The 18606-nt window shown below is 40.6% G+C and overlaps 2 protein-coding genes across 3 annotated transcripts; both read left to right on the top strand.

The window, feature by feature from the left end:
* Nucleotides 1-1076: 1076 nt before the first annotated feature.
* arntl2 (aryl hydrocarbon receptor nuclear translocator-like 2) lies at nucleotides 1077-15547 on the top strand. 2 transcript variants are annotated; one of them, XM_035642316.2, is made up of 17 exons: nucleotides 1077-1552; nucleotides 6082-6211; nucleotides 6322-6375; nucleotides 6732-6773; nucleotides 6906-7063; nucleotides 7512-7591; nucleotides 8045-8137; nucleotides 8602-8719; nucleotides 9121-9270; nucleotides 9375-9618; nucleotides 9834-9940; nucleotides 10611-10761; nucleotides 10866-10924; nucleotides 11017-11128; nucleotides 11240-11330; nucleotides 12034-12133; nucleotides 12258-15547. In XM_035642316.2, the coding sequence occupies exons 1-17, from the start codon at nucleotides 1489-1491 to the stop codon at nucleotides 12413-12415; spliced, it is 1911 nt and encodes a 636-aa protein (XP_035498209.1). In that variant the 5' UTR covers nucleotides 1077-1488; the 3' UTR covers nucleotides 12416-15547. The 2 variants fall into 2 exon arrangements, with proteins under 2 accessions (XP_035498209.1, XP_035498210.1); XM_035642317.2 differs by lacking the exon at nucleotides 8045-8137.
* Nucleotides 15548-15691: 144 nt separating this feature from the next.
* Nucleotides 15692-18478, top strand: si:ch211-245j22.3 (uncharacterized protein LOC563798 homolog). The gene is made up of 5 exons (XM_035642318.2): nucleotides 15692-15952; nucleotides 16543-16675; nucleotides 16867-17016; nucleotides 17147-17252; nucleotides 17910-18478. The coding sequence occupies exons 1-5, from the start codon at nucleotides 15882-15884 to the stop codon at nucleotides 18044-18046; spliced, it is 597 nt and encodes a 198-aa protein (XP_035498211.1). The 5' UTR covers nucleotides 15692-15881; the 3' UTR covers nucleotides 18047-18478.
* Nucleotides 18479-18606: the final 128 nt, after the last annotated feature.

The following is an 18606-nucleotide window of genomic DNA, read 5'->3' as shown; positions in this document are numbered from 1 at the left end:
CAGGCCTCTCGAAATTCATTAACGGTTGTTTGCAATTGAACTTTATGGTGTCAGGACACGCGTTGACGTTCATGTGCAAACACCCGTTGTCCCACATCGTTTCTTTCAGATTCAGCTGCCAATAATAATATCGCAACTTTACAACTTTGTTAGCAGCTAGAGTTAGCTAACAAACTAGCTAGCAAAACATCAACATCCGTTTTTTGGTGCTGATGAAAAGTGCTTCCGGGTCACAATTTTCAACTTTATTCTCAATATAACATTTCAACTTTATTCTCGACATTTCGACTTTGTTCTCGACATTTTTGCCTTAATCTTATTATTTCAAGTTCATTCTCGAAATGCAAGATAAAAAAACAACTTCCTCCTCTCGTTTTTTTTCCTTATGCCTGGCCCTTATACTCTTCCGTACAGCAGGAGATGGAGTGCTATATGACAGAGATTTTTAATCTGTGAAATTAATTAGTTTTCCATAATCTGTGACAACAATCACATATTCTTCATGTGGTCTGCATAGAAGTTCAGTAAAATTCAGTTATTTGGAATATGTTTTTGGTTTGCCGCAACAAAGTAGTCATTTTAAATTCGGCTTTTATTGCGAAGGGCAGAACGGGGCGCTGTAGTGGTTTTGACGGTGATTAATAAAGTTGTGGTTCTTCCGTCTTGGTTCACGCGTGTTTATTCTGCGGTGTCCGTGTTGTCATTGTTGCGCCTGTACTGTATCATCAACGCAAAACAACTACGCAGAGACCTCTGTGTATGAACACGCGTGAACCAAGGAACACGGAACAACCACAACTTTGTTAGTCAAAAACACTACAGCGCACCCGCTCCCTTTTTCCGTTCTGTCCTTCACAATAAAAGCCCAGGCAACCCAAAAAAACTGATTACAAATAAAACATCTAACATAGATAAAATATCTAACAGTACTCTTCATATTATTGGGAAACATCCAAGAGGTCTTTGTGACCATCTGGCCAAAGTGGACAAAGGATAAAACAGTTGTTTAGTTTTCTAAGGAATGGGCAATGAGGGTTAATACAAACTGATGGTGGCGGTAATGCAACGTCGTGGCTGCCGACTGCAGTAGGAAACCACAGAAGAAGAAGTATGTGTTGTTTTTCGTGTTGTTTGCAAAAATCCGTGAAGGGAGATCAGTAGCGGCGGGGCTGCAGCGGTGACTCCGGTGAACCGGCAGGAGGAGACTCTGCCTTCCTCGTCCCCCGGGCACAGTTCTCTCCACACTGTCCCATTGTCACCGTCCGCGGCTCCCGTTGTGCTCGCCTCTGCGCCCCCGTTTCCTTTCCCTCCGTTTTCCTTCATCTGGGGGTGAAAAAAAAAAAACAAGCTACGGCATTTCTGTCGCTTGCATCCCGGCTCTCCATCAACTCGCCCTGTCCACACAGCGACACCTCGGAGTGGAGCAGTCGACCGCCTCATCCATGCATCGGAGTCCCGGGCCCCAGCGCACCGGCTCCGGCTCCGGCCATGTCGGCCAGGAATGCATCGGCTGGTGGCGGTGACAGATCGGGACGCGGCGAACCACCGGCAGGTAAAACTGAAACACCCCCACGAGCTCATGAACACCTTTAACAATGTGCCTACGGAGGAAACACGATGCCCGGATTTATTATAAAACAAGAGAAGTGTAGCTTTCTCTCTTTTCCTCCGCGGCTCTTTTTGCACCGGTTGAACGCAACTTTGCGCTTACGCAAAAAAAAAAACAACAAAAAAACTAGGTCAGTAGATCAGTGGAGCAAAGTCGCCACCTACGTGTTTATGTAACACCGCGCGACTTTAGTTTGTCATCTCTCCGTCGCAGTGTGTCGGAGTGTGTCTGTCCGTAGGGCGTCGCGTCGTTGCGGGTGAATTGTTTGTGTGGCGTTTTAGCGTCTAATTTTGCCTAAAGCGACTAAACCCCGCGTAACTGTTAGCTTAGCAACGGCAGCACGGCCTGTTCCCTCGGGCAACTGTCACACGTCGGCCGACCCTCGTCAGAGGTTGCTGTTCACGCCATGGCAATTTTCTCACCGTGGTTGGTTTTGGCAACTTTTGATAGTCGGTGATTTGTCTTTTTTCGAAGAGCCGGTGTCGCGGCGTGTGACTCGACCGTTAATGTTCGCTGCCGTTTAAAGGCCTCCAGTGGACAGAAGCTGAGTCGGTTCGCTAGCTACGGTTAGCTAGCCTTAGCTAGCTACGGTTAGCTCGCCGTAGCTAGCTAAGGCTAGCTAACCGTAGCTAGCTAGGACGGACGAAGCAGGCGATACTGTACATGAACTGTGTCGTTTTCATTTCCCCGCCGTGCATATCACAAATATACCCAACAGTCACTTCTACATCAAACTGAAACAAAATCCTCTTTACACCGACTTCACCTCGTCCGGCGACACAGACACGAGTTGTCAACACGATGTGTTATTTGACGACAACAAGGTGCATTTAGTGATTTCATCTTTTTATTTTAATAAGGCTCATGCAACTTGTGCGTCCACAAAAGTAAACTGTGCACATTCGATCAACACAACAATCGAGGACGATTTATTCCATAGTCATTGAGGAAACAAACTCAACTGTCCTTAAGTTTGAAACGTGTGTCAACCTTTTTTTAAAGGTTAATAATGAAATGTGTCAATGTTTGATTGTTTTGTAAAACACATGAACGCATACACGTGTATTTTGTAATGTGAACACAATGTTTGTTTTTTTTGTCACTTGCAAAGTGTCAGTGTTGCTGCGTAAATGTAGGTCAAACAACATCCTTGTTAATTTTTACTTATTGCTCAATTTCCCTCAAATATGCTGGATGTAGGTGTAGGAGGTGGTAGTGGTGAATCCATAGAATGATTCATTGTATTTTACAAAAATGAACTCCCTTGGACCTGCAACAAACCATATGTTTTTATTTTTTTTGCAAATGACTGACAAAGCTGGTCATCAATTGAAGAGCCCTTACTCCCCTTTTTTTTAAATCAAGTTCAAGAACTGACCGCTTGAACTGATTGTAGATGTGTCAAATAACACTGTTTAATAAATTACATGCTTTCAATGTAGTTTTCATAATATTTCTGTTTCAAATTTGTAGTATTAAGCATTGCTTAATTAATTTCTATTGCATTTTTTAAATTTCTTCCTATATTCTTCTATCCACGTTGCTGTTGTAATGTCCAAATTTCCCCATTGTGGGACGAATAAAGGCATATGTTATCTTATCTTATGTGGGGATTTCTGAGAGTTTCCTGACAGGATGTTTTTTCTCGGTGTTCTAAATCTTTCTGTCACAGGTAAATGCTCCACTTACACTGTTAAATTGCTGTGACTAAAAATACAGTTCCTTACAATCTATCTGCCGGGCTCTATTAAACATCTGACCTGCAAACCTATTAGCTTCTGAGAACTGTTTAACAGACCGGACTCAATCTGGGTATAATGGAAATTAATTTACACCAGTTGTTGTTGTTGTTTTTTAAGCAAGCTTATTAAAGGCAATCAAATTTTTATCTGTGACAAAAACCTGTATGAGTTGTTTTCATAGTAGTATATTAATGAATCAGAAGCGATTTGATAATCGTATGAATCATTTTGTATGGTCAATAATTTATCAATCAAAATTGTCAAATGACCATTACTTTAGCGACCAACCTTTTTTTTTCTAGCCATGCTCATCCGTGTCATAATTTCTGTTTTTGCACATGAGTTTGTTACATGCATATAAACACTCCTGCAGTTAAATTTCAGTGACTGTTGTTGAAAAATCATTTGAAATATAACTGAGAAACTCGACTTGAACTTAATGAGCCACCACTCATCTTTTGCAATGCTATTACTCCGTGACAATGTGAGTGTGAACTACAGCCTGTGGGGTTGTTCAAGTGCAGCAGCTGCTCACTGAAGGATCGAGTGAATGAGCAAATTAATGAACGCGTGAGCTGGACAGAGGCATTGTGGGAGTTGGCGGAGGGATGTGTGTGTTTGGCGTGATGTCCAGTAATTGAGTTGCCTTCTCTTTAACCCTTTAATCCCAACAGATTTTTACAGGGGGAGTGGGATTAAAATATCAGGTTGTTACTGATCTTTTTAATGGCTATTTGGGTCACAAGGTCTGTGGAGCATAGTTAAAATTAGGTGTCATGGATATCAGCCACGTTTGCCGCCTATCGTACCATTCTCTGGAGTTCCTCTCCTGCACATACTTCAGAGAACATCATCGTCATGGTAACTACACATGTCGTCAGCACAGACGATAGGCTGTTGAGTTAAAGAGATGTGTTTGTACTGAAGCAAGAATTCTCCAATATTGGCCAGTTCCACCTTCTCAATGTGAAAATTTGATGTGTGTTTTGAATTAAATGTTCCCATCTTGTTAGTTTGTTCCAGCAAAGGAACATATGGAGGTGATTTGAAAAGCTCTCGTACAGTCAGTATACACCCTGTGAACACATTACATTCATTTTGTGACTGACAGTCATCAAGGCAGTTACTGTAGCATTAAGGCCCTTGCCTAAGGGCCCACACTAGGATGACCTGAAATCGAACCCCAACCTTCTGTACCAAAGTCCGGGGTGTAAGCCACTATGCTTATCCAGCTGCTTCACACATCTCCCAATTTTTTTTGCTTTTCATTGCAGAAAATTATAATATGAAATAAATATGGAGCCATATGTCAGCACCGATACCTCTGTGAAATATCGCAGAAATGTAAATAATTCTGGATTGTAGACTGTTGGTCAGACAAAATAAGCATTGAATACATCACCTTGGGCTTAGGGAAATAATGAGGAGCTTTATTCACTATTTTGTTGACTAATTGATTCATTCAATTGTTGAAGTCAATAGAATCACTAATATTATAATAAATGTTTGGTTACAACTTTAATTGAATGTGGAATTAACATTTGCGGAAAAGTAATAGACCCAAAATCCCAATAAATAATGATGCTGTCATCGCTGATTCAAAATGAACTTTCATGCTTGGCATATCAGTAAATAAACCTTGTGGATTTTATATTTCTGAACTATGACCTTCAAGTTTTCGGAACAAAAAGCTCGTAAAAACAACGTGAGTAGGATTAACTACTCTACAGCTGTGGTATTTCAGTGTGTTGCATACATAGGCTGTTTAATCAACCTTTAAAAAAGTAAATAAGGTATGGGATGGCACTCGGTATCAAATATCAAAAGACTCGGATCAGGGTCAAAAAAAGCTTGATGAGGACATGGCTTGTAATAAACATATTTCTCTATGTTATAGTAGAGACAGCCATTGGCGATAGCATCGCCCATCACTCCAGCCCAATGCTGGCTTCAGAGAAACTTTTCAGTCAATATATTGATAGAAGCCAAGGTTCCCACAAGTCGAAGCAGTTACACCAGAACAACCAGTTGTGAGTGTGGTTGTGAGATGAGTATGGTTCTGGGGATTTACTGGGATTTACTCCAGGGGGTGCGGAAGAGTAGACAGTGATTTGAAAGAGGGGAGGATCACTCGAGGATTTACTTGCCACATCCAAGAATATCCTTCATGCCCTGCAGATTTTAGCTTTTGATATTTTAGTCACAAGCCAGCTCTTCTAACCTTTAAGCCGACCGCTTTATGGAATATTAAAGGGCATCATTGAACACAAGTGCATTAAAACATTGTCAAATATCCCGATCCTGTGCACGGGCACAGTGGTAATGGATGATAATTGTTAAACTGTTTAGGTCTGTTTATCAAGCAATCTGTGAGGGTCCTGCTTCTCATACGTTCAGTCTCACAGTAAACTATATACTTTTTGATTTTGGACTTTTTGTTTTGGACAAAACAAGGCTTCTTGATCACTCTACCATGTGGACTCACATATGGATCTATTTTTAAGGAGTGGCATGGCCGATACAGTCTATGAGTTACATATCTCATCATGGCTGCTTATGAGCTCCTATTAAGACCACTGTGTGTTCTGGGAAACCCACAATATGACCTTTATCACTTACATGTGAGAAAATGAAATCGGACAGACCTAAAACCTGAAATGCAGTAGAGTGAGGCAACATTCTGAAAGGCTTGTGACCAGTTGCGGTTCATTGTGTTTTGTGTGTTTTCAGAGGATGTGCTGGTTGAGGAAAACCAAAGCAGTTCTGTCTCTCTGTCCAGCCTCATGACCTCTTCCTCAGCTGCCGGCATGTCCCTGAGCATAGAGCTGCCCCGGAAGCGCAAGGGCAGCATGGACAACCAGTGAGTCAGAGTGTGACATATATATTTATGTATTTTTAATTTGGCCTTAAGAAAAATCCACTGACCCAAATTGATGCTAATTGTTATTGACATGTCATTCTTCTTCTCAGGGATTCAAAATCTGCTTCCATCCCTGATGCAGATATGGAAGACGACCAAGACGGGTACATTTAGAGCTGGAACATTTAGTTGATTAATTAATTAGATGGTTGACAGGAAAAAAATATAAGTAAAGTAAAAGTACAGCAAAACTATTTTGTTAAATGATTTTCAAAAAGGCAAAACAAGTGAAAAATGCAAAAAAATATGATTTTCTTTGTCGTGTCATAGTAAACTTAATGTCTTTTGTTTTTTTTCACTGCAAAGGTGTTAAATCAATATTGAAAATGATTGTTAGTTGCAGCCTAGTGTGCTTGGTGGTTAAAGATTTGATGCGCTTTCCTGTTTTTTGTGCGATTACACATTTGCATATTGTTGCTCGGCATGTAAACATTTTGAATGTGTGTTTTCCATTTTACAGGTCAGACGGAGATGACCAACATGTTAAGATGAAATGCATCAGGTAAAAACATTTCCATGTTCTTATGACATTATCTTCAGCCTTGTTGAAGTTTCAAAATTTAGAATATGCTTAATTTCACAGATGGACACTTTTGAATCCTCTAAAATGGTTTGTTTATTCACGTGTCTGCAGGGAACCACACAGCCAAATTGAGAAGAGGAGACGGGACAAAATGAACAACCTCATTGACAAACTATCAGCCATGATCCCCACTTGTAACCCCATGTCTCGTAAGCTGGACAAACTCACTGTGCTCAGAATGGCAGTGCAGCACCTCAAATCTCTCAAAGGTACAGAGTCACTTGATGGCCAGCTGCGTTCAGTTAATGAAGAAATAACTTGGGTTTTATTTTTGCATTTTTCGCCATCATCTTAATGGGATATGAAACATTTTACTCTCCAGTACAATAACACATTATGAAGTGGCTGAGATTTGTAAAAACAATACTTAAACAAAAGCTGTCTGCCAAGAAATTAGCAGCCAGATGCTCTGACAGGATCTATTTGGTGTAAAACTGAAAGTGAGCACACATGACCTTTTGGTTTTCATGATTTTTGCTGATGATGTTCTTGCTTTCAACATTAAATTTAGTGAGTAATATGTTATTGATAGGATTGATAGCTTAAAACAGATATTAAGATGCAGGTTTTAATAAGGACGAATTATCCTTTAGCTCCATTTACTAACTGTAATGTATTCATCTGACATTGGGCCTGTCTGTTCTTTTTTTTTTTCAGGTTCAGCAAGCTCCTTTTCTGAAGCTAGTTATAAGCCGTCATTCCTTCCTAATGAGGATCTCAAACATCTTATTCTCAAGGTAAACTTAACAATAATCATGGCAGCTGAAATTCATGCCCAAATTTTGAGAGTAAAATAAATTAAGTATCCATATTTGAACCGGTTCCAACTGCATAGGTTACAAGCCTAACCCCTGCATTGGTTACATGCCTATGCAGTTGGCAACGCCTCTGCTTTACTGTGAGTTTGGTTCACCAGAAATGTACGAAACATATAAAAAACCTCCAAATTTATTTTAAATAAACTTTTTTGGCTTTTGTTTTTTTCTGCAGTTATTATGTATAATTTATTACTTGCATTGAATTTCAATTTTAGTCACTGTTCTGGCTTTTTTGCTTATAGTTGACTGTTATGTTGCACTATGCACTAATATTCATGAAAAATAAAACATGTTATGAGTTGCCTCGTTTTGTTTTCAGCATGTGATCTCATTGGCTCCCCCTATTCTCCTCCATGTTTCTTTGTTGTGCAGGCGGCAGATGGGTTCCTGTTTGTAGTGGGATGTGATCGTGGAAAAATAGTTTTTGTCTCAGAGTCCGTCACGAAGATATTAAATTATAGTCGGGTAACACTTTTACATTTGTTACTGTATCTGCAGAGAAAACCCCGGACACACCAGATGCGTTGCGTTGTCTTGGCACTAATGTACACAATTACAGCCATTTAAATCTTTGCTTGTTAGCCATGTATTTATATAATCAGTTCCCTTAGTTTGTGGCTCATAATGACAATGATATGCTCGTTCTTCTGATGGTAGACTTAAAAAAACCTGATTGATCTATTTTTAATGTTTTGAGTTTTTTTAAATTGCCAAATTTGCCTCATTGCCCCTAAAATTTGTGTCTCTACTCTAAACAGTATCTGGTGTGCTCCGGGGTCAACAGTTCACAGTCAGTGTATATTGTTGAATTTGTTATTTGTCAGCAGGAATGGCTTTAGTTGCAGAATGGTTTTTGACATTTCTTTTTTTATCAACATGGGAACCATGTTCATGCCAGTTTGACGAGTTGTCAATTTTTCTTCTTCCAGGCGGAGCTGATTGGACAGAGCCTGTTTGATTACATACATCCTAAGGACATGGGAAAAGTGAAGGAGCAGCTGTCGGCTTCTGAATTATACCCTCGTGAACGTCTAATAGATGCTAAAAGTAAAGCTGTTTGTGTGTGTTTGTGTGTGGACCAGTTTGACAATTAGAACTTATGGAGTGAGGACATTTCCTTATGTTCCAACACACTTTCAAAGGGCTGCTCTAAGGTTTAGACTTGGTTTTAGGGTTATGTCAATGACTGTCTTTAAAGAGATAGAAGTATGTGGTGTTTGTCATAAGCTGCATTAGGGACATTTTTCAGGTTTAAAAAACTGTTAATTGGGGACAGTTTGTCCAATTGGGGATAAGTGGTCCCCAATTGTCAGTGGTTAGGTTAGGGTTTGGCAAGTAATAGTATAGGTCACCAGGGAATTAATGTGAGACTATTTAGTCCCAAAAGATGACCCATGTACGACAAGTATGCTTGAGAGAGCACATTAAAAGTCCTCTCATGTCCCCAGCCGGTCTGCAGGTCCAGGCTGACCTCCCAGTCGGTGGAGCACGATTGTGTTCAGGCGCGCGGCGCTCTTTCTTCTGCCGCATGAAGTACAACAAAATTTCTGTGAAAGTGGAGGAGACGGAATTCCAGGCCACCTCCTCCAAAAAGAAAGGTATGGAAATTATGCAGCAGTCAGGATTTCTTATTCGGTTTAGTTGGGTAACAGATCATCTTGTGAGTGTGTTATGTCATTTGTCTGCGTGCGTGTGCCTACAGAGTCGCAGAAGTACTGCACAGTTCACTGTTCAGGCTACATGCGCAGCTGGCCGACCAGTCAGTTGGGAGCAGAGGGGGAGGGCGAGGCGGACAAGCAGGATGGTTCCCACTTCAGCTGCCTGGTGGCGGTGGGACGGGTCCACTCTCACTCATCTCCCCAGGTTAACGGAGAAGTCAGAGTTAAACCCACAGAGTTCACCACTCGCCACGCCGTGGATGGAAAATTCACATTTGTCGATCAAAGGTAGAATTGGATTTTTTGGGGTGTTTGTTTTATGGTGCATGGCTTTGATGAAATATTGTCTTATCATTGGCACTTATATCTCTTAACTCAACAGAAAAAGACCTTTGAAAGAGTTCAAATACAAATGGAGTGCATACTAATGTGCATATTACTCTCAATAATATAGTACATGTATATATTTCAAACTAACATAACACTTAACTTTTCTTCTGCAGAGCTACGACCATTCTTGGTTATCTTCCCCAAGAACTGCTTGGGACATCGTGCTACGAGTACTTCCACCAAGACGACTTACCACATTTAGCTGAAAGACATCGAAAAGGTAAAAAAACATTTTTTTCAGAATCCTCATATTATTATTGTTATGGAGCATTTGTCTGAATTTTCCATTGCCAGCATTCCTCCGCCAAGGCCCAATGATCCCCTTAAAATTAATCAAGCTGCACCAAATTGCCGAGACACATAGATATCACTCCCCTGAATCTACCCATTGTTTTATTTTCATCAAGGTCCATCAATGATTCCCTGGGTAGTTGGTTAAAATGTCCCCAAAAGAAGGGTAAAAAATATAAATTTGTCTGGAGCCGAGCCAAAATGTAACTTGTTCTCTCTTGACCCATGTCTCATCCTTCCACCAAGTTTCGTGGAAATCTGCTTAGTAGTTTTAGCACAATCCTGCTGAAGATGCAAACAAAGAAACAAACAGGGGCGAAAACATAACCCCCATGGAAATTATGCAAGCCAGTTCAGATCAGATCTTAATTTACAGTATAGCACTAGTGTTGAATTACAGGTAAATCATATTACATATGTTTCTCTTGATACAGTATGTTCACTGAAGTAGGTCACTGTTGTGAAATCCTGATGGCTTTGCTGTATTTTGTGTCTGCTGGTCCTGTGCTTGCTGTGTTTTCTGCTTTAAGTGATACAGATGATCTCTTTTCCCACGTTTAGTCCTTTGATTTGTCCTCTCGTTGTTTTTTCCTCCACAGTGCTGCGGAGTAAAGAGAAAATTGAGACAAACTTTTATAAGTTCAAAACAAAATCTGGCTCTTTCGTCACTCTGCAAAGTCAGTGGTTTAGTTTTGTAAATCCCTGGACCAAAGAAGTAGAATACATAGTGTCAACAAACACAGTCATATCGTGAGTATATGCATTCAGTCTCACCCGAAAACCTGAAGATAGAATATATTTATCAGTGCTTCATCATTTTTTTTTTTTCTCATCCAATGACAATGCGTGATCAGTCAAGCCAGTCGGTCGGGAAACAAGTCCGAACAGTCGAGCAATTCCAAGACTTCTGAAGGTCAGTTGAAAGTGGAGAAATGATCTTGTTGACATCTTTGATGTACCATAATTCTCGAAAAGACAGATCTAACTTTTTGTTACTGTTAAAAGTTGGCAAGAGGTCCCTTCCAATTATACCAGGCATCTCCACCAAACCTGGAAGTATGATTTTTGCTGGAAGCATAGGGACTCAGATTGCCAACGAGCTGCTGGATTTCAACAGGTGTGGCCTCACAACAGAGCACGTCCTAGTTTCTGTAACAGAATTATACAACTGACACCTTTGTACTGCCACTGTTGTTGTAGCCATTAATCTGAGTCTGTTCTGCTTTAGGATGAACTCATCACCTTCCAGTGGAAACGTCAGCCCGTTCAGTTTACCACAGGATAAGTCTCCACAAACTCTCAATCAACTCAGCAACAATGTAAGTTTCTGCACATGCATATTGTTATGGCTGCATACGTCTCAGTCATTCAAGAGGCGGCAAAGTCCCCAACTCAGAGGCGTTCCCATTTAAAAAAACTGAACGAAACTCTGCAGACGGTCCCAGTCCAAAATATTTTAATGTATTGTATTAAGCCATTGTGCTTTATTTTAATACTATAATAAATGCTAGCATGTGTGTACATTGGGAATTCAAATCTACAGTCCCAGTAAAAAAATATTGCTAACACTGAATATCAAGTGCATAATTCAGAAAGTCTTAAGAAATATATAGAAAGGAACCAGTGTTGCGTAACCAAAATATTTTAATAATGTCCAAGATTGCTGAACAAAACGTGCATATTAGAGAAATAATACAAATTCAAAACGTATCTGGACACAATTATTTTTAACCCTTCACTAATATTTTTTAGTATGTAAATACAGTGTGTGCTTCACAACAACAAAAATACACTACCACTCAAACTGGCATTTCTGAAGGCTCAGTGTGTGTCCTCCCCCTTTTTTTTTCATACATCTCTGCAAAATCATTTTCAGAGGTGGACTGACTGAAAAGTTAGGTTAAGTATACTTGGAAGCCATGGGGAAGTTTCTCCATGAGGTCATAATTTACCAGTATAGATTTGATTCTTTCCTCTTCATCCCCTCAGGACGTTATCATTTTCTCCTCTTTTGGTCTCTAGGTGCCAAATGGAGAGGTTACAGATATGGAGATAGCAGGAAAGTCCAGCTCAGAGGATGAGCCTCAGGGAGCTGCATTCTCAGGCGGAGAAACACTCCTGGGTACTCTCTCTCATCCTGTTTTGATAGCTTATGTATAAACTGTGTAACGGATGATGTTTGATTATCTCCACTTACGCCTCCTTCACCTTGTCTTTTGTCCCTCTGCCACCTATTCTCTCCTCAGGGGACCATTCCCAGCTGGATTTGGACACTGTTGTTGGACCAGGCCTTAGCAGCCTTGGCAACGATGAAGCTGCCATGGCAGTGATTATGAGCCTGCTGGAGACGGACACTGGCTTGGGCGAGGCCGTGGACTTTGAAGAGATGCACTGGTCTTTATAGAATCTGCTCTGACAGTGTGACGCTGCAGCACACTGAAAAACACTTTGGCCATCAGTTTTTTTGATGGGGAGAACTGCTTACTCCAAGACGCCGCATTCGGCTTTTAAAGACTTTTATTTATTAGCTACATTTTTTCCACATAAGCTGTGTAGTCCTCGGGTGGCTGCTCTGACATGAGCAGGATCGACGACAACAAGGGAAACGTGTTTCCCCTCTTCAGAAGGAGGATTTGCCTCTAAAGCCTTACAGCAAATCTGCCTGCCCTGAAACGCTGTTCCTCATCGCTTTCCTCACACCTACTGTCAGCCTCTGTTTGACTGAAGAGGCATCACAAGGATAGAGAACCCATGAACTCAAATGGCGTACATCTTAAAGGCCTGGGGAGTCCTGCTTGTACTCCTCTCCTCCACCAATATTTGATCAAAGGTTGGAAATGACTTAGCAAAAAAAAGAAATGCACTGAATCGACTTCGTGTTTTTTAAAAGGTTGTAATTTGGTACTGTTGGTTTAATTAAAATTCAAGGAAGACACCTTGATGACGTGGCCCATCTCTGTGACCCCTCCCCCCCTCAGGATCCAAACCGTGGTAGGCAGTGTACCACAGAAGACCACACTTCCACAACCTCTAACTTTGAGAGTCACCAAATGATGTGCTTCTCAGAGATTTTTCTCCTCTTGTCAGTATCTGAACATTTTCCATGAAAGCGGTCCATTAACCTCCCCCTTTTGTACACTGACTTGAACAATTCTGTATTTATATATAAACATATATATATATGTACATTTGGTTTTATTACTAACACCATGTCTTCAGGCCAACTCTGTCTTAACGGGATAGTTTGCATAGGATGAATATTTCAAAATGTTAGTATGTATACTTATAGACTGCCCTGGATTCTACATGCCCTAGCTCGGAAAGAATTTGTTATAGAGCAGCAGCAGCAGTTGGTGGCGGGCCATTTATTACCTCCTATAGGTTTAATAGGAGCGCTACAATTCTACTTCAATGCAAAGTGAGACGGCACTTTAGAGGTGCTGAAATGGGTGTTTTGTGGCGGAGGCTGAAAAGCAAAACCCATTTCAGGTTGAGTCTAATAGGAGAAGTCATAACTCAGGGAGCGATGGATGCAAAGCCGCCCTATATAATCATAAAATAATTCTTTATAAGTGTAGCAGTGTTTTGTCCTCCAGTTTATGTCTTACCTTCTTTAATGTACGTTGGTGTGTGGTGTAACGAGTCTGTACCTGTTCACCTGTACGTCTGTTCTGACACTTACTGTCTGCTTGACACTCTTGCAGGTAAACCATAGTTTTAGGAGATTATGCACTGACTGTCTTTCAAAAGACATGGTTATGTTTAATGTGCTAGTCAGAGGCACACGGTGTTGTCATGCACATGCATACATTTCTGGGATTATGCTCTGCAGAGCTTTCATTCCATGATTTGTAAACTTGTCTCTCCATGTAACGATCACTCTCATATCATGCATGACCTCGAAAAAAAACCCCAAACCTCCAGAGATACTGACGACTGATGGAGCTCATCTAAAGTTCTCTTTCGCTCCCTGCTTTCAATTGTACATCTTAGATTTTTCAACATTGACAGCCATTACGTTATGGCCCATATGTTGGTGATCATGTGGCAGCGAGTTGGCCTCATGTGCTAATCATAAAGTAAAATATCAATTTACGGAAATATGTCAAATTATTGTCAGTGACATTTGAAAAATGTAGGCACTTGGATTAACATCTTCTATTTCAAGTTATTACTCAATATTTTCTAGTCTACAAACTATAAAGTCAAGAAAATAAGATCAATTGAGATTCAGTTGAATGATATCTTTGGTGACATTGGTTTCTGGGCTTATTGAGTGTTGTTTGTTACATCTATCAGATCACATTTGTTTTACCAGAGTGAACCCTGCTTGAGTAAAGTGAAAGTCGGAGTCAGTACATTGTAACGGTTTTATTTTTGTCCAAGATACTTAATAGCATTTTTTGGTCAGAAGTGTTTAAACTGTGTATGCGTTAACCCTTTGTCATTACTACCTGAACCAATCAGTCCGAACATAGCAGTCGTGTAACTGTCCACATGAACATTATATGGAACTGTGTACCTTGTATGCCATACCATTGTTCATATTGGTAACACACTTTATATTCATCCTTTGTGGACTGTTGAGGAATTTCCAATAAGAACTCTGGTTTGGAGGACAGAAGTGGTGGCTGTGGACGATGAACAATACTGACTGTTCTCTCTGATGCTTGAATTACGAGGAGCTGGCGGACGGAGCAGCCAAACTCACGAGGTTCGAAGTGCCTTGGGACATTTCTGCTCGGCCACACAATAAAACCTGTTGCTGCTGGAGATCACCTCCCACCTGGCGCCGTGGCGGACTAAAAGGAGGGCTCAAAATGTATGATGGGATTCACTTGATGCAACGCCGCGTACTCATGAATGAAGTGGAATCGTGTTCACAGATGAAACGGGAGCTGCACGCGTTGGCTTCAGCACTCGATACCTAACCAAACAACCAGAGCTATGGAGTTGTGCCATAGACACAGGCTGGTCCTTTTTTTAAAGGCAAAAGGTCTGTTTTGTATTATCATTGTGGGGTTTTTTTTGTCTCCTCTTGTTCTTGTTCAATCATTGCACTGTTGTAACTGTAATTTACCCTCAAGCATTCTGTCGTGGCCTGAGTGATAAACTTGGCAGAGGTCACACATTTTGCTTCATGTCTCCACTTGAAATTAAAACTAGACGTTGTAAGCAAGGGAACGTAGTGTTTCGATTTCGTGCCCTGCTCCGTGTCTAGTTCGGTTGCATGCAGTTCTTGAAACATTTATTGTAATTTTTTTTTTATATTTTTGCATCATTAGACTTGGGAAGGACCTTCACAGGAAGAAAGACCTCAACATTTGGGCTTATTGTTAGGCGGTTGGGAGTTTATTACTGCCTCCATTGTATCACTTTCTGCCATTCTATAAGTTCAATCTTGTTTGATTTGTGGGCTACAGAGGAAGCACTTACTGTATTTGTTTATTACATTATTGCTGCTACTTTCTACATGCCTAGGCTTTCTTCCCAGGTTGTCATGTTGTTAATAAATATTACTTTCCTAAACCCTCAACGGGAACTTTGGGCCTCTTTTTCAAAATCCCATGTACTGGAAGAAATGTTTTGCGAACAGCCGCGATTAATTCAGAGCTTTTCATCAAACTCTTGCCACTTAAAACACTATGGTTCTGTCTTTGGTGAGGGAGATTAAGAAGCAGAAGCCTTTTCTTGTTAAGTAATTGCATTTTCCTTCTGCTGTGACCTTCTTAATTGTTCCTCGCTCTGAGGAGATTTGAGTAGTATGTGATAAGGTGGTTGGTGCAATTAAGAAAGCGTGGCATAAGCTGGGATTTGCTGTGTACATAAAGTCAGTGGTGGGTGCAGAGCCGTTGGTCCTCCTTCACAGAATGGGCCAAGCTGCTAACCTGCCTTGTAGGAGAGGAGAGTCCTATGTCACAGAGCTGTATGAGTGGTTCAGGTAAGGGTTTCCATTTGTTTTTCAACCTTTATACAGAAAGGTTTGAGAAATTTCATGCCTTATGTGTATTCAGGTAGTAGTGTGAGTTAATGGCAGAGGAGAGAGAGTGGAAAACTTTTGGGGAAACTGCATTCAAGAGGTGAACCATTAAATGTCTCTTTGTGATGTTATTTTCAAAAAAAAATTTCAACACAATTTAAAAAGCATCTTCTTGAGCTTTTTGATGCTCTCCCCCCTATTTTTTTCCACTTTGCTCCATTTATTTTGCTTTGTGAGCAGGGAAAGGAACCTGAGGAATATTGTCTTTACTCCTCCATGCTGAATTAAATTGGTTTATAATAATTTGGCTTAATTATCTTAGCACTGAAGTACCAAGGTGCAAACAAGCTTCTCCATCACAGATAATCTTCACGGGGTGGGGATGGGTTGACCTTAATTCTCTTAATTCTTTATTTCAAAGGACATGTTTCTCTTGCTACAAATCCAACTCTTCATCTACTTAACATCCATCCAAACTGCCTCCATGTTTTTGAGTGTGCATGTTTTACAATTGAAAAAGGCCCTTTCTTCTTCTTTCTTTTTTGTCATAGAAAGTTTATCAACGAATGTCCCAGTGGGCTTATCACTCTTCATGAGTTTCAAAGGCATTTCTGCGTTGGAACGGTGGGCAGTGAGTCGGCTGAGTATGCAGAGCAGATATTCCGCACACTGGACATTAATGGGGTGAGGAAAGCACAGTGAATGGCTCTACAGACTCTATGTATCTGTAATTTTCCTTCAGCATTAACAGCATAGGAGTAATACATCATTCCTAATTATTCTATATTAATAATGCATCTTAAAACAATGAAATAAATGTATATATATTTTTAACTCCCATAAACCAAGCTGTTGATGAGGATGCTTGTCTTTAGGACGGGGTGGTGGACTTCAGGGAGTATGTCATGGCCATCAGTATGCTCGTTGAAGGTTCAGCGGTGGAGAAACTGCGCTGGTCATTCAAGCTTTATGACAAAGACAGAGATGGAGCCATTACAAAGGAGGAAATGCTGGAGATCATGCAGGTGTGTGTGCGTGTGTGTGTGTGTGTGTGTGTGTGTGTCCCAAAGTCATGTCGCACATTTCAAGGTCACTCATGAGATAACACCACAGATGCTGCATCTTTCATCTTTCGTATTTCTTTTTTGTTCACAGGCTGTTTATAAGATGGGTGTTGCCACGGCTTTGACTGAACCCAACCCACTCACGGCTGAAGAGTGTACCAACAGGATATTTGGGAGATTAGATAAAGACAATAATGGTGAGGAAATGATTTCCCCCCTTTCTGCTTTAAATCATGGTGCAGTGGTCTTTCATCCTGAAACAATGGACTTCACACTCGTCCACTGTAAAGCGTTAATTGCCCCCCAATAGATTTACCCCACAATGACTTTGTTTTTGTAGGACTTTTGGGATCCATATTGCAAAAACATCCAACAAGGAGATTTTTTTTCCAATTCACTGTATGATTTTCAAGACTTTATGAGGGACCACAATGATTCAAATAAAGAAATAGAAACGAAAATATGATTTTAAAATAAATCCAAGTGAGCCCTTTAAATAGTTATGGTCATCTTAAAGACCTGTGAATTCTGAAAACCTCTAAGTGTGGTTTTGCTGTGATTTAAACCTTTTACAGTACAAATCTTTAAGGTCATTACATACTGACAGCTGCATACTTCTAAATGTAAACCACGGCATGTGTAATGAGCCAAGAAACCCAATCAATAGTAAGGTAAGCCTATTAATGCTGTACATACGGTTATATATTGCTGAATTTTAACGACATAATAGTCGACGAGCATAATACAAGCACTTGCAGGCATAGATATTGGAGGGCAGAGAATCAGATGACATTAATAGAGTCTGTCCTCTGCACTTTGTGTCTAATCGCCGCCTGTCCTTGTTATGTGTGTAGCCATCATCAGTCTGGAGGAGTTCATCGAGGGAGCGCTGGACGATGATTGGATCAGAGAGATGCTGGAATGTGACCCCAGCACCGTAAAGGTGGAGAGGCCTGTGAGGAGGGACACCGCTTTGGGGACCCATGGTTGACCTGAAGCAGGGTATTCTATTCATCGGGCGCAGAGAAATTAACCAGACGGTGTTTGAAAAACTGAAACTTCCAGGAATCGTCGCAGCAGCACGGCTTCTATTTGCTGTGACAAATTATTTCACTGTGTGTTGAGTAACTTCAAGGTAGACACCTAGAAAATGGGATTGCAGTAATATTTAAAAATCATTTTTGCCACAATATTAAAAGCATTTATTCCGTCCTTGTCCAGTCTGATTCTTTTCTCCTGTAGTTTGGATCAGTGCTTTTTGTTAATTTATTGATGTTTTCTTTGTTTCGTTTTTCTGTGCCTGAATGCATCTCCTTATGGAATAAATAATAACTACCAAAATCCACTGAAACTGTACTCGTCCTTCTTGTATTATATTATCCGTCCTGCACTTGTTGCAAGATAAAATCACACTTTGTGACGACAAACCCTAAATAACTTTTGAGCAAGCATGTTGTAATGTGACAAAACTGTGTCTCTCAGTTCCTCTTGATCTCCAGGGTCCTGTTACATCTGCCCGAATACCCTTGGTATTCCATGCTTGTTTACTGA

Source organism: Scophthalmus maximus, chromosome 7 (assembly GCF_022379125.1).
Source record: "Scophthalmus maximus strain ysfricsl-2021 chromosome 7, ASM2237912v1, whole genome shotgun sequence".
NCBI lineage: Eukaryota > Metazoa > Chordata > Actinopteri > Pleuronectiformes > Scophthalmidae > Scophthalmus > Scophthalmus maximus.
Note: the sequence above shows the minus strand (reverse complement) of the source record. Positions and strands in the feature narration are given on the sequence as shown.